Consider the following 15715-nt stretch of genomic DNA (forward strand, 5'->3'; position numbering starts at 1 on the left):
TCTTTTTCCTGATAATCATCGTAGGTTCAGGAAGCAGCATTGAGGTAAGGGGACCCTTTGTGCTTTGCTTCTTTGTGTGCTTTCCTAAGACCTGCTCCTGTGTACAGGAGAAGGATGAGAGTCAGGATTGAGGAAAGAAGAATAGGTAAATTTTCAGAGTTCTGTAGTTCTTACAAAGCAGGTATCAAAATATTTTTGTTGCTGATTTTGCAAAAACATTCTGGTCATCTTGGAAGCTCTAAGTTTTATGAAAGTGAGTACTAGGAAGGTTATCTGGCTCTGGAAGCATCTAGCAGATAAGAAGGCAGCTTTAGAACTGCAAGGTGTGATTTCCATGTGTAGGCTCTGCGCTAATCCTGTTTTAGGATCTTCAGACTGTGATGGAAATCTTAAACATTTATTACATGATGATAAATAGTTTTGATAAAGTGAAGCTACTCCTCTCCATGGGAATAAAGAAAATGCATTAAAATATGTAAGAATTAAAATGGTAGCCAGATGTTCTTATGTGGACAATTAAGAATTAAGCAAATTGCTTCATTTGCCTTGAAGCTGTAACAAAACATGATCCTTGGAGGCAATGCGTTTCTTGGACTGCTCTCTGTTTGACTGAAAACAGCAGTTAGTCAATGTCTTCCAGGCCTGTAGCCTGAGTTGGCTTCAAGTGGAATGGGATGTTTGATGCACATCAGGGAATAACCTGTAGGAAGGAGGGTAACTTAAAGATTGATTTCTGCACAGAGTAGAAACCTGTATCTCTAGGGCTGCATCGAGTCAGTAGCTAGTAAAGTGATGAAATAAGAGAAAATTATTCTTTATTCCAAGTACTTGTCAGTATGTATTGATATACTGAAGTTCCTTCATTTTAGAACAAATATCTACAAATATGCTACTACTTCTAATAGAAGAATTGCTTTTTACACATAAACTGGTGTTAAATAACTTATTTTGTGGTGAAGCATGGGCTAGAAGACATCAAAAAAAGACATCAACATTAAACTTTTTCTATGTGATGTATATATTTGAGACCGTGTGGTTTCGTTCTGTGCTTCAGTTCATCAGTGAGCTTTGGAATTCTGTGGAGATCTTTTCTGTGTGCTTAAACTAATGCTTCCCTTTCCTGGAGGCATTCAAGGCCAGGCTGGATGGGGCTTTGAGCAACCTGGTCTAGAGGGAATTATCTCTGCCTGTAGAACTAGGTTTGAACTAGAATGTCTCTTAAATGTCCCTTGTAACCCAAACTATACAATGATTCTAAAATGAAGGTAAAGAAAAGTGGTGTTTTTGAGCCTGATAGCTCATGAGTAGCAAAGATTTTTTTTGTCTGATTTTTGGCTAGAAGGTCCTGGAAAGTATGGCGGAAAGAGATCTCAGGAGAATATATTCAATTTTGCTGGCTTTGACCTTAACAACTGTGCCAAATCTCCCCCTGAGATGCTTGATCTGGAAACAAAAGCTGATGGGAATTTCCTGGTTGCCCAAAGCAGCCAGTTTTAGTGCTTTACTGCCTCTATTTTTCCTGATGTCCATTGTTGCAATAGAGATTTGTTACTCAGGACCAAAGTTCTGAGTAAATGCATTTTATTAACTCTTTCTTTGCATCTATCTGGTATGGAATAGGACTGAAAGTTTTTCCCCTCAGTCTTTATCTTCACTAGATAAAGGGTTTTTGAACTCTTTCACGTATCATGTTTGTTAGACAACTGATTATTTCTGTAACTTCTGCTTGATCTAGGTCTTTCGTGATCTGCAGCACTGAAAGCTAGCTGAGGTGAACTTTATTAGCTTGGTTCCCTTTTCAGCAATTGGGACTGAGATGCCCTAATGTCTCCATGCACCAAAAACATCAGCCAGATGAGACCTCAAGGAGAGGAGCCCAAAAGCAGAAGTACTGCACTATTCAGATAGAAGGTGGTGGGGTTTCTTTGGACGTAACCTCTAATGATAGTGCTGAAAGGATAAACAGTCATTTAGTTCTGAAAGATGACAAGCAGATATGACCAGCAATAATACTTATAAAATACCAGTGGAACAAATTATTTAGAAACGCCTGTTAGTAGGAACTAATTGAGTTCTGTGTAACCTGGAATATACAGAGCAGGATGCAGCCAAGAATTAATGACAGAGATAATGAAGTGGCATATGGATTCCTTCAGCTGTTTTCATTCCCAGAATAGCCAATTTCAAGGACTAGGAAGGATGAATCAATGGATGCATAAACATAGTGTTAACATAATTATGTCAAAAAACAAGTTAAAGTATCATGGAATGAGTTTTGTCTCATGTAGTTCTTTGGTGCAAGTTTTCCAACTACTCACCCTGGGTACAGACAACACCAGCCTGCTGCCTCCTCCAGCTACACAGTTCTATACTGTGTTTTTAACTGCCCATCTCTCAATTACAGTAGTACATTTGAATACTGTCACATGGATCTCTTAGAATGATTCTGTGTTTTCCTGCCTTGTAAAGATGCCAGTCCAAACATGAGCTAGTTTTTTTTTTTTTTTTTTTTTTTTTTCGTTCTCCCTGGGCTGTCTTTTGTGACTTGCATCTGGACTTGAGTCTTTATATCTTCTGTGAAGTCTGCTATTTTACTGTGATCTGTTGTGGATGAACACTTGGGAGGCTTCGCAATAGTAAATGCTGCTACCGTGCTCTATGGGAATAGGAAAGCATGTCTTTGCATGTGTTCAAACTATTAAAGAGGACTTCCACAACTCTCATTCAGGTAATGCAGGAAGTCCAGCAATGAATGATCTAAGTAAAAGGAAGTAATTCTGCTTGTTTTGATGGTCAATAGATGTTGGCCACCATTTACTCCTTACTTTTCTGATTATAATAGTGATATTTTTGATACCAGTGTTTGAAGTTCTATATGAGATGAGGAATATTCTTCTGGTCAAAATCTGGTCTGTTTTTATGGACTTAGGAATCTCACCTAAGTTCTTGTATCATAGAATGGCTTAGGTAGGAAGAGACCTTCAAGATCATCTGGTTCCTGCTATAGGCAGGAATACCTCCCACTGGACCACGTTGCTCAAAGCCCCATCCAGCCTGGCCTTGAATGCTTCCAGGGAGGGGGCAACCACAACCTCTCTGGGCAACCTGTCTCACCACCTTCACAGTAAAGAATTTCTTCCTTGACGTCTTAAGCCTGTCCAGATCTCTCTGGATAGCATCTCTTCCTTCTAACATGAAAGGTGAGAAGGGACCCATAAGTGAAATTGAAAAGGCAAGAAGGATTCACAGTGACTGAGAATGAGGGAGGTGAAGGGGGGATAGTTAGAGATAGTTTATAGAAGTAAGAATGTAGAGCTTGTTAGAAAAATAAGGGATGGCAGACACTGGTCTGGGATAGTGAGGGAAAAAAGGCCATGCCAATAAGGTTTGAGAATAACCCAGAGACCTCTGGCAGGGAGGTGATTAGATGTCCACAGGGCTAGAAGAAACCAGTTTGGGGGATGCCCCCCCAGCAGGTCAGAAGTTTACAGTGAGAAGGGTCAGAAGCCTTTGTGAGGAAAACAACAAGTCTTCATCCCATGACCCACAAGAGGGGAGGGTCTGCATGCTAATGAACTCTTGGGGCTGTAATGAATGTGTATCTAAATTCTGGAAAAACTATTGATTACGTATTATTTTGGCCTATATCTGTAGCACAATTTTTCCAGACAGTGTGCAAGTTAGGTAGATCTATCACCCTTGCATTCAGCATACACGTGTCACTGAATAAACCATACCTGCTTTGTAATCTTACTTGGGTTACAGAGTTTGATTCTGCATGTCAAGCATGTAAAATGCACCATTCAGCTTGATGTCATTTGTAGATGTCCTGTGGAGTTGCTGATAAAGGAGGGTTTTGGACGTGTGCCAGAATGGAACAATCTTACCTACTTTGGCATCCAAGATCACCTGGTATTTCTTTTAAAATCTGACTGCTAGATGATTATATGCTACACACATAGAGTGAGTGCTTCTAGAGGTTGTTTCTGATCTTAAGACAGTAAATCTGTATGATGCTCTGCAATAGACATCCTGCTTTGGGTTGGCATTAACTTGGATGTTTGCTTATTACTTTTTTTTTTGTTTTTTTTTTCTTCCTACCTGTAAGAAGCTACTAATATATCCTTGTCGAAACCGTTGTCTGCTATTGTCTGCGATCAGTTGCTTGGTTGCCTCATCTGCTGTGACAGAGTCTCAGGGAAAGAAAGCTAACTCAAGGCGTTTCCACAAGGCTCAGGGCTTGTTCCACAATTAGTTGTCCTACTTTCTGATTTGAATAATCTGGTTTAGGTAGTGCATGAGGAGCTACGTCAGCACCCATTGCTCCTTGCAGTCCTTTAGGCCATGTTCAAGCAATGCCTGGAATCTGCAGTAACCTGGGAGATGACCATCTTGGCTAGAGCATTCTGAAAGCATTTTCCACCTTAATAATAATAATAGCATGGGTTAAGCTATTTTGAACAATGTACTGGCCTAGGGAGAAAATCTAGTCTTGTTAGCATGTTATATGTCTTAATTTTTCCCATCACCACCATAGCAGAAGGGATATCAAAACTAATGATGGATTATTGTGAAAATGGATCATTGTACTGAAGTAGCTAATGTAAACAACCCCTCTTCTAAAAACCTCTTTGAGAATAAAGAAGAAAATGAGCAGTAAAAAGCATTCACAAATGGGAGTTATTCTGGTAGTAACATGTATTGAAAATGTTAGAGGGAAAGGAATGCTTATCACACAAAAATTGTGGACAGTAATGTCACAAGGAAAGTACTGAGCTGTAAAGATTTTCCATTTGTGGACCAACTCAAAACTCTCTGATTTGATTAATGTATCATCAAAGGTGTTTCATCTTGTATCAGTGAGACTCCTTGGCTGTGGTTTTTTTATTTTTTATTAATTTTTTTTTTTTTGCCTAGTATACTTGCACCATATAAATAGAGGATAAATGTACCAGAAATAACTATCTGTGTTCGGAACCATTTTCCTTTCTTTTCTACACAGAGAAAGGAGACAAAGTAAAGACTAACTTATCTAAGAAGTGACTCTAGGTCAATAAAGATATAGTAGAGTCAAAGCACTGCCATTTGTGTTTGATAAGCTAGATGTAATTCAGGAGAGCCTAGAGTGAGAGAATTGTTAAGATTTCTATAACTGCATGTGCATTTTCTGCTGAAATGTAATCTTGGGATTCGGGCAGTTCTGCAGTTCTTGATCTAGTAACAATGCTGTTTTTCAAAATTCAGACTTCAGATGTGTAATCGTCATCTAAGATTGTTTTAAAATAGATCAGTGAAGAATGAGTTTTCATATAATTTAGTTTCAGAGTTATCTTAGGAAAAGAGTATGGATGATAACTTAGAGCTTTACCAAATTAAAACTCAATAAAATTGCTGAGAATCCTGCAATTTTGTTCTTGTCATAGAAGAAAGTCATTTAGCATCCTGATTATCTGATATTGACTGTTGTACTCTTAATACTTCATTCTAAAGGAAAAGAGACTGAAATATTTTATCAAAAGAGAAGAACTGTTTGTGATACAGATTTTACTTCCTATTGATCAATCTTCTTCAAGTAAAACCATTTTTTCTCACTTTTTTTTTTTTTTTTTAATTTCTTCTCTAGCTGAGAAATATAGACGGAAATTAGAAGAACTGGAGAAAGAAAAACATTCTTTAAAATTTCAACTTCCTTCTAGACATCCTTCAATTAGCAGTTTTTTGGATAGGTTTGTCACCCAAATTCAAGCAGTATTGTGTTGGGCTGCTGATGGGTAAGTTCATTGACTCCTTATATAAAATGACACTTCTGCTTTTCGTGAAGTATGGAACACAGTTTGTGATGAATTTTAATGCAAATTTGTAAGGACCTTCTGGCATAGAAATATGAAGCACATTTACGAAAAGTTGCTGTCTCCTCTTTTTTTCCTATGTTTCATTTAGAATTGCTTTTAAAAAGGCTGATTATTGTGAACTGGTGAATCAAACTGAACTTTTCTCAATGATGTTGAGTGAGAATGGGATTGAATCCTGACCCAGCAACAGTGTAAGGCGGTTTGAGTAATGGCTCCTTATGGAGTTAATTCTGGTGCTCCTTTTTCAAGCAATGAAAGAGCATTCAAATATCAAGTGAAAACAGGTTATTCTCCGAGATGTGTCGATCTTTGGGAGCTTCCTTTTATGCATTGCTTGTTAGGTGGCAGTAATGCACTCTGCACTGTACAAAGTCACAGAAATAACTTCTCAGCCTTCTCTTGAAGCAAGAACAGCTTCAAAGTCAGGGGGAATGTGAGATGCCTTGCATGACCCAAGGGAGGTAGTTAGCTTAGAAAGAAAAGGTTGTCTTTATTCCTAGATCTTTCTTCAGCTGTGCTACTGGTTACTGTTGTTAAAAGTAAGAGGATTATTCGTTTCCAGGTTTTGGAAGCTATAATCAAATAGCATAAATAAAAGAAGAAAAGCCTTTGATATCTTGGTAGCTTATACATATAAAGGCTGCAATATTGGCTAGTTAGTAAATTTTGGTATATATAAATTTTTAATATATCTGAAATTAGTTAAAATCTCTACAGATTATTTCTCAGTAAATCCTATTATCTATTGAATTTTAAAGGTCTTTTTAGCCAATATGTGTAGAATTTAGTAATGAGAACTGTTTAGCTCCACTCTCTATTTTCTTCTGCCTACTGTGCCCTTAACAAGATGTTTTACTGTTAGTTAAAGATTACTTTAAAGCATTTTGTCATTAAAATATTTTCCCTGTATTCATTAATTTATAACAATGTTTTTTACTTTAGAGGTGGGGTTGTTTTCTATGTCATGTGAATTGATTCAGTATAGCATCCCTGATGTGTGGCCTGCTAATTTTTATTAAAAAAAAAAAAAAAAAAAGTATTCTAAATATGTGAATACATATATCTGCTCCAAAAGTAATGCTTTCAAATTTATTTTGTTGACTCATGGTGTCAGAAACAGATAGTGGTGATACGATAGCAGGGGCTGAACCTTCCTGCCAATATTCTGTTACATGTTGTTGCTGCATGACAGATGGCAGCAGAGGGGCAGGGCAGTCTGGCAAAGTAATGTCTGACATGGGAGTGCATGGGAAGCAAAAGCGTGGCATGAAATTCCTCCATGTGGAAAAAGTTGCGCCCACTGACACCTTGATTGATGTTTGCTGAATGTATGGAGACCAAACAGTGGGTGTGTGCACAGTCAGGTGTTTGGGTGGTGTGTTTCAGTGATGGTGACAGTGGTCATCTCTGCCATGTTCTGGACTCCCATGCAGATATTTGAGTGTGGCATACAGGCTTTTGTTTGTTGTTGGCAAAAGGGTATAGCTAATGAAGATGACTGTGTTGAAAAATAGTATTTTGTGGCTGAGAATTTGTTCTATCAAGTAGTGTTATTATGCTCTTTGTGTCAGAAATAAGTAGGAGGCATTACTTTTGGAGCACCCTATGTGCATTATATATTATGTATACAGTTATGGAAGTTTTTCTGTTCTCTTTCTGATGGCTTTATCTGTAACTCTTCTCTTTGCAGAGGTGTGAGAGCATTGCCATTCTTGAGGGTCAGATGAATATCCTCTTACTCCTCACTTTTATGTCTTGAACACTCTCCTTTCTTTGAGCTTGACTGTTGTTGTGCACCTTTTATCTTTCTTGCTTGATTCGTAGCCTTTCACACCACTTTGTCTGCAGTCTGGCTGCTTTGTTGATAGAGCAAGCAAAACTTTGTCTTCCCCAGGGGTGAAGAATGGTTTAAAGTTTAACGTTCCAACAGTTTTTTTTTTGTATAAAATACAGCTGGAAAACACTACCACTTCCTCAAGGAAAATTTGTTGGCTTCATTCTTTGTTTTTTGTTTTGAATCAGAATAAAGCCACGATCTCCAAGGTTTCTTTTTTCATCTGGAAAATGAAGCAAATTAGACAGACTAGCCCCAGAAGACCAGAACATTATAGTTTTACAGTAACCAAGCCAATCTCATCTTTTTGCAAATGAAGAACCTTATAAATTTGAAGTTTATACGGCAAGTTTAATATATGAGACTGATATTCATGCCATGGATTTGTTTTATGTGATTAAGTTACAAGAACAATTTTTGGTAAATACGTTCACTATCTGACACTGGGATATTGTGGGTGCATGGTAGGAGTCAGGTTTGGATAGGAGCAGTGCCGTGTTCATTTGATCACATAGGCTCAGTGAGATCAGGGAGATCTTGTTTCTGTTTCCTTAAAATCAAACAAACAGAAGTACAGGCGATTTCCCAGGGATACTAAGAATAACGTTTGTTGATTGTGGAATATTTTCTAAATTTGGATCAGCTGCTCAGAATTTCTATTGCGTTCAGTTTTCAGAAAGGTACAGATTTTTCTTTCTTTCTTTCTTTGTTTTTTTTTATACTCTTCAGAGTTGCTGGGAAGTGTTGTTGTTCAAAACCACAATGATCTGTAATGCTAGGCACATATATGCAGAGATGGCCTAGAACCTCACACACAAGTGTTTGATTTACTTTGTCCTTGTAGAAATGCAGGTACACAATCCTTATGTCAATTTTAAGTATTAATGTCATTTACACTAGGACACCTCCTTTCGCTTCCGTAGGGAAGGGTGTAAAGGGTGTGTGTTCTAATGATCCTGCAGGAGAAACATGAATCGCTTTTGCTCCATATTGTTAAGCAACTGTGCATGGAGATCATAATTGTGTGATTAGTTCTGCTTGTACCACTTCTGATGCATGTTTTGTGCGCAGCACGAATGTATCTTTGGCAAGATAACAGTATGAAATCATGCTTTAAAACTGTCCTTCATCTGAGACAGTTTTTTTTTTTTTTTTTAATTTTTAAACAAGATATTGAAATGTATCATTATCTTTTATGTGGAAATGCATATGTTGCTTGTCTCTAGAGATGGACATGGACATGCAATTGGTCTTACAAGTGCGCATGCCCTTATGCAGAAACGTGTGACAGAATAGGTTTGCCTTGTTTGCAGGTGCATTTTGAGAGGATTATTATAAACTTGACACTTAATGTAACACACTGATTACCTTGGGGTCCAATCATGCAAAGATTTACAGCTGAGGGTTGTACCAACCACTGTGAGGAATCCCACTGACTGCGATTTTGAAAGAACTCGCTGTGCAAGAGGAAAAATAAAATCTGGCACTGTGGAGCAAATGCTCCAGATGATCTCTAGTGTGGGTTCCAAAAGCTGACAGAAGCTGCAAAAATGGCTTTGGCAAGTTTCTAAACTTCTGTCTAAAAGAGATTTCTCTCTGTATTGATAGAAATTACATGCCTTAGTTTTGTCTCTTTGAAGGCGGTGAAGGATAAATTTCTGAAAAGTGAAGTAGCTGGTGGAAGCCTCGAGCTACATAAGTTTTCCTTTTACTTTCTTCAGCGTGTTGTAAAAACAGTGTAAATGTTTGATATAATAAGGAAGATATGCCAAGGAGAATGTCTTGTTCTCTAACTGTGTAGATGTTTAAGATGTAATCGTTCTGGTGATGGAGTGTTACAGCTCTGAAGGTAACATGTAGTATTCTTGTCTCTTTAATCTTTGTGAAGTCAATACCCAGTGAGAAAACTGACTTTTAGCTTTTGTCTTTCCTCTCTGAAAAGGCATGGAAATGAAGAAACCCAACTTTGGCACGAAAACAGACATAAACTGTTGAGATCCACTTACCAGGAGAGGATACAGGTTTTGGCCATGAAACGAAATGACCTTTTGCAAGAAAAGAAATGTTTACAGGTAAAAGGACTGCCAAGTTATCTATAATAATCAGTGCTGTGTGGGGGAAAAGCTTGTAAGCTGCCACATAGAATTAAATAAACTTATTGTAGTATTTTGTTCAGTGCAGCAATTAAAGCCTTGGCTGTAGTCCATTTGATAATCTAAGTGATGATTGGAGATGGCAGCCATAGGAGTTGTGTTAATCTCATTAAAGAAAAGCAGAGCTGGAAGGCTCAGTGGCTTGTGTGCATGCTTTAATTTTTCCTGTTAGCCTTCTAAGTGTGCTCCTTATGTTCTAATTTGCCATTTTTAAATTTCACTAATCTTCAGAAGTTTTTATTTGAAGATGGGAGGAATTTTGGAGGAAGCAATCTGTGACCAATTTCTGGTTAGATTTGATTATCAATATGTGATTTGCCAGCTTTTGATCCTGAAAGGTGATCAAAATGTTTCAGTACAATGCAGCAGTCTGTATGGAGCACTTGTCATTTGTCAATGATAGCTTTACACTGTCACATGATGTCATTGTTGTGGTAATGGTTGGTAATTGGTTGAATGTTTTAAGACAGGTTCTGTCCAATTGTAAATCTACAAGCTTTTATGTATATTTTAGGTTTTTTTTCTCTGTCCTTCAAAAATCTGTTTCCTATCTCTTACAAGTCTTTGCTCCGTCTCCTTTTAAACTTCAGTGATCACACTCAGCAGTTGGACATCTTAGCTTTATTTCTGTGCTCTTTCTTTCCCTGAAATATCATTAATTTTGTTTTCCTCCTTTTTGAATCCAATAGCATTTCTATATAATGATGCTAGGGACAAATTAGCATGCCCATTACAGGCATGCTATGAGGGCTTGTCAAAATGATTGTGAATTCTGAGTGCTGAAGAAATCTGACCAGTAATGGTTGGTGACTCCTGGCATTTCTTAAAAATTGATCTAGCCTAAAATCACACGTAATCTGATCTATTTATTAATTTTCCTCTGCCCTACTTTCCCTTTCCTTTTGCTGTCTCTTATTCCATTTCTGCATACACATTCTGGGCTTCTAAAGTGCATGTCACAGTATCTAAAATTTAAATTGTAATATTTCTACCGTGACCTATACTTTGCGGACAACATGAGCCTGTACATGAAATCAGGAGCCTCACAATCAGTAGTGATTAGCTGTCATGTTAGAAATCTCAGTTTAAACTGAAATCCAAAAAGTAAATCTCTGGGTTATGTTTAGTGAGCTAAATATCATCTGTTGCTCCATGCTGAGACTTTAAGTCCTTTTTATCCATCCCTGGAGGCTGCCCCAGAGCATATTAAAAGCTCCTTGACATTTCTGGAAAAGAAAGAGAGAAAATTCCAGCTTGCAGGCTAAAATTTCCATTCTCCCAAGAATAAATGTATACTGTTCCTGAGCAGAATAGTTTTTTCTTTGTGAATGCTGATTCTGGTATCTGAGTTGTAAAAATGTTTCAGTACTAAAAGTGTATTTTTAAAACCAAATTCTGTTCATCTCCTGTTCTGTTCCCCTTTAGGCCGCATATTGCAGCGACTGCAATTACTACATTTTCAAAGAATATGAAGGTCTTTGTATTAAGTAGAGCTATTAAGATTTTGGCAGTATTCCCAATCCAGTAATACAGAGACAGAATTGTCCTTTGTGCACACTAAAAGCCTGATTTGAGACTCAGAGAAACAAAACTGATGCTTTTGGCCTGCTGACCTTTTTGTTCTTGACAAATGCCTGTGGGTTGAAATACGGGCCACTCTGTTTTCTTGTAGCTAAATCTAAAAGAATAAAAAGGAAGAAAACAATTGGTAAATGTAGTCCAGAGCATTAATATAAGTAGAATTCTTTGAGCCGGTTCAGTCTTTTAATGTGCAAGCATCTATTTCTTCTTGTTTTAAGTAATACTCCTGGTGTCAGAGAGCTTGCTAGAGCAACAAACCTGAATACATTTGTTTATAAAGTGAATATTAGTGAACTGAACTTCCCTTAAAATACACTGAAAATGTTAAAAAAAAACCTGAAAGTCAATTGTATAAGCATGCTATTTTTTTTCTGAATGTCTGCTTTATATATTGTTGAAAATGGAAAATGCTTCTTGAGATAGATACAAAGAATAACATTTTATCTTCATTACTCAATATTTGGCTTCCAAAGCTTTTTACTCTGCACCATTGAAACCTTCTTCGGATGCAGATTCATTACTTTGTGAATGGGCTCTCCTTAAAACATTAATCAACATGGTATCTGAGTGATTCAAATCGACTTAATTTTGTCTCTGCAATTGCCCTGGAGTGAAGAGATGTTTCTATTGCCATTTTACAGATAGAGAATTAAGTAGTGAATTATAATAAAAAGCTACATGGTACTTTTTAAAGTGAATTTTGTAATGCCTACTTACTTACCTGGAAAAGGTCCCTGAAAAAGGTCTTTTCTCTTTGATTGGTCTGAATATGGTAATGGGGTATTTGAGCTTTGATTTCTGTTGAGAGTCTCTGGGTAGCACTTCAAAGACTCTTCCTTTTGATTGTGTGGAAGATGGTGAACATTCAGTCTGTGACTGTGCATGCAGATAATAGATTAAGTGGCTTGCAGTTTCACAGAGAACATAAGAAATGTAGAAATAAAAGCAGATGCTCCAGTATGACATTCAACAACTTAGCAAATAGCTCTCCTTTGATTTTTTTTTTTTTTTTTTTTTTTTTTTCCTTAACTCGCTTTTCAAATCCTAGGATAAGTGAGCCAACGGCCATATATTAAGTAATTTTAGTAACTAGACAACTCAGATTCCTTTATGAAGTGCTCCTTCCCTTGGTGCAAGCTGTCTCTTGGATTTCCAAGAAAAAAATGGAATATTCTTTTGCAAGAAACACCACTACCATAAAATGTTTAATATTGAATGAGAAGTCTATAGGAACCACTGCAGGGATATGCTGCAGTAGGATGGACAGGTTGTTGATCACTTGCCAGTCTGATGTAGGATTCTATGACTGTGGTTGGACTGAGATTTTTTTTTTTAAAGTTTTTAACAGAAGTTTTTTAACTTAGGAAGTAGTGTTAATAGGCAAAATGTGCCTGTCACAGATGATTCTGTCATAGGAATCTGAAATACAGTGTTGAGAAGCATGGGGGGAGTTTCAGACTGTGCAATTGCTAGAGCTTCTAAGCACAATGGATGTAAGAAATTTTGCAAGTCAACAGAAGGCTGTTTACTCATCTAGTGTTGCATTAAATGGAACAACCTTAATTTATGCTATTTCTAAGATGTTTTCCTAGGAGCATGGCCATTTCTTTGATTTTGTTCATAGTAAACTGAGGTTTCTGTTCTATGCAGAAAGAAATTGAAGACCTCCGAGTGAGACTGTCTGTATTAGAAGAAAAAGATCAACAGCTACAGAGAGAAATTGAAGAACAGGATAGACTTATTCAGCCACAGGACTGTGAACTGACTACTTTACTTGGCTGTGTTTCTTTGAGAGAACTACAGGAAATAAGCAAGGCTGTGGATGACACTTTAGCATCCTCCTATCAAATTCCATTCAGATTGGATCTACCAGGGACAATAAAGAGGTATTTAAATATCAATACGTTATCATTGATGTAAAGTCTTGTACCTTTCCAGTGTGATGTAGAGTTCACTGCCAGTTGTTTTGTTAGTAATCATGCCTGCTAATTACCTGGATTTGGAAAGTAAAGAATTTCTAAGAACAGATATTGATATTCTAAAATATCCTTCCTTAGGAATCACAGATCACAGAATCACAGAATCACCCGGGTTGGAAGGGACCTCAAGGATCATGTAGTTCCAACCCCCCTGCCTAACAGGGCCAGGACCTTGTAGTGATTTAAAGATTTTGTACTTCATATTTTTATGTAAAAGAGTCATCAACAGAAAGCATTTGATGATAGGTATTAAAAACTGATGGATTTGATTTGAATTATTTTTTGGTAACTGGTGACATTTATTTCCTAGCTTGGTAATGCAGTAATTGCAGCATATTTCTCAGTCTGAAAGTGTGCACCAGGCACCATCCAAATAAATGTTAGAGCTGTCTCTTGCTTCAATGAACTTCCAAAATAATAAAGACTGCTATGAAGAATGTTAGGCTCAGACATTGGAATTGAGGTAGTGGGGGAAGGGATAGGGCTTGAAGGCTTTTGAGACACCTACAGTTAAATGCAGAGCATATGATTCTTTTAGATGGAAATGTGGCTACTTTTAGTAACTTTCTTTTTTTTTTTTTTTTTTAAATAACCTCATCTTTATTTTAAAAAGGGCAATAGAAGAATTTCAGCACCTAAACATTATAGATAGTCAATGAAACGTCAGTGATGGAACTTGGAAAGTGTTATTTCTTCTGTGTCATCAGGACAAAATAGAATTCCTATTTCTCCTAACTTACTTTCCTTCCAGATAAGCAGTAGTTGTGTTGCTTTCTCATCTGTTTTTCCTCTCTTTGCATTTATTGGATTTAGATTATTTGTATTAACATTCATGAGAAGCTGCTGCTCATGTGTGCTAATTTATACAGGTTTTTTCTTAAAGTCAGCAGAATGTCTCATAGAAGACATCCCTCTGTTTTGGAGGCTTGTTTAAAATTTTAAATTAGGTTGTGGGAATCTTGAATTTAGTTTGTTTTAATGGTTGCTTATACTTATGTTTCAAAGATTGAGGAATTAAAGGTTTCAAACAGTCTGAGAACATATACTTTGATTTGAGTTTTCTCTTAGTTTTGGGTTTGCTTACAAAAGAATATTCAGGTTTATTTTTTTTCACTCACATTGCTGATGCAACATTTTAGTTGCGCTTACTCTTTAAGAAACTCTTTAATGATGTCTTAAATTAGTACTGGTTCAGGAGCAGCTTTCTCTGAGTTATTCACTCACCAGTGGCATAAATAACATATTCACTTGAAAGAAATCAGGCATTTGTCATTGGAAGTGAGTTCAGAACTTTAACAAAGATGTATGAATACTTTTTTTTTTTGTTCATTTTTGAATCAGCCCTAGAATGATTCTTTTTTGTTTTCATTTTGTTTGTTGATCAAGTTTGGTTATCATGGGAGCCGATGATTCATAGAATCATAGGAGAGGTTTTCCATAGTCATAGAATCATAGAATGGCCTGGGTTGAAAAGGACCAGAATGATCATCTAGTTTCAACCCCTCTGTTGTGGGCAGGATTGCCAATCACTAGACCAGGCTGCCCAGAGCAACGTCCAGCCTGGCCTTGAATATTTCCAGGGATGGGGCATCCACAACCTCTCTGGGAAACCTGTTCCAATGTGTCACCACCCTCGGAAAAACTTCCTCCTAGAATCTAACCTAAACCTCCCCTGTCTTAGTTTAAAACCATTTCCTTTTGTTCTATTGCTACCAACCAATCTAAACAATTGTTCCCCCTCCTGTTTATACACTCCAAGTATTGGAAGACCACAATGAGATCTCCCCAGAGCCTTCTCCAAGCTAAACAAGCCAGTTCCCTCAACCTTTCCTCATAGGAGAGGTGCTCCAGCCTTCTAATCATTTTAGTGGCCCTCCTCTGAACCTTTTCCAAGAACTCTGCATCTTTCTTGTTCTGGGGACCCCAGGCCTGCACACAGTACTGCAGATGGCCTCTTCCCTTGCCTGTATTTTTTGGATCTCTTAGTTTAAACCACTTGCTTCTTTAGGTACCTGAAATAATTCCAGGGCTGTTCTGTGTGACGGTCATGTATGTTTCCAGGATGGGTTCTCAGCCACTTTTTGCTTCCAGAGTAAAATATATTTCCAGAAGTGATGAGAAAAGTAATATACTCCTGCATTGGTTTCAGCTAATAGTGTGATGTCTGTGAAATATTACTCTTAAAGAGATGGGTGTCTTTTTAAATCCATGCAATCCATCATACCTTGGATACAGTGATCTTATATTTGCATCCAGTTATACTGTTTTTTTTTTCTTTTTTCTTTATGTAAGGTGAAAACATTGCAAATGCATAAG

The 15715-nt window shown here is 37.2% G+C and overlaps 1 protein-coding gene across 3 annotated transcripts in view; it reads left to right on the plus strand.

Annotated features, from left to right (window-relative positions):
• The window catches only part of DISC1 (DISC1 scaffold protein), a 278866-nt gene that overhangs the window by 60093 nt on the left and 203058 nt on the right, over positions 1–15715 (plus strand). For all 3 annotated transcript variants that reach the window (XR_008204742.1, XM_052675558.1, XM_052675567.1), the window contains exons 4-6: positions 5624–5771; positions 9629–9758; positions 13071–13306. Coding sequence is in view for 2 of the 3 variants with exons in the window: in XM_052675558.1 (XP_052531518.1) it covers positions 5624–5771; positions 9629–9758; positions 13071–13306 (514 nt within the window). In the remaining variant the exon portion in view is untranslated. The remainder of the gene's footprint in view (positions 1–5623; positions 5772–9628; positions 9759–13070; positions 13307–15715) is intronic.

The sequence above is a fragment of the Tympanuchus pallidicinctus genome, unplaced genomic scaffold (genome assembly GCF_026119805.1).
Source record: "Tympanuchus pallidicinctus isolate F22 unplaced genomic scaffold, pur_lepc_1.0 scaffold1, whole genome shotgun sequence".
NCBI lineage: Eukaryota > Metazoa > Chordata > Aves > Galliformes > Phasianidae > Tympanuchus > Tympanuchus pallidicinctus.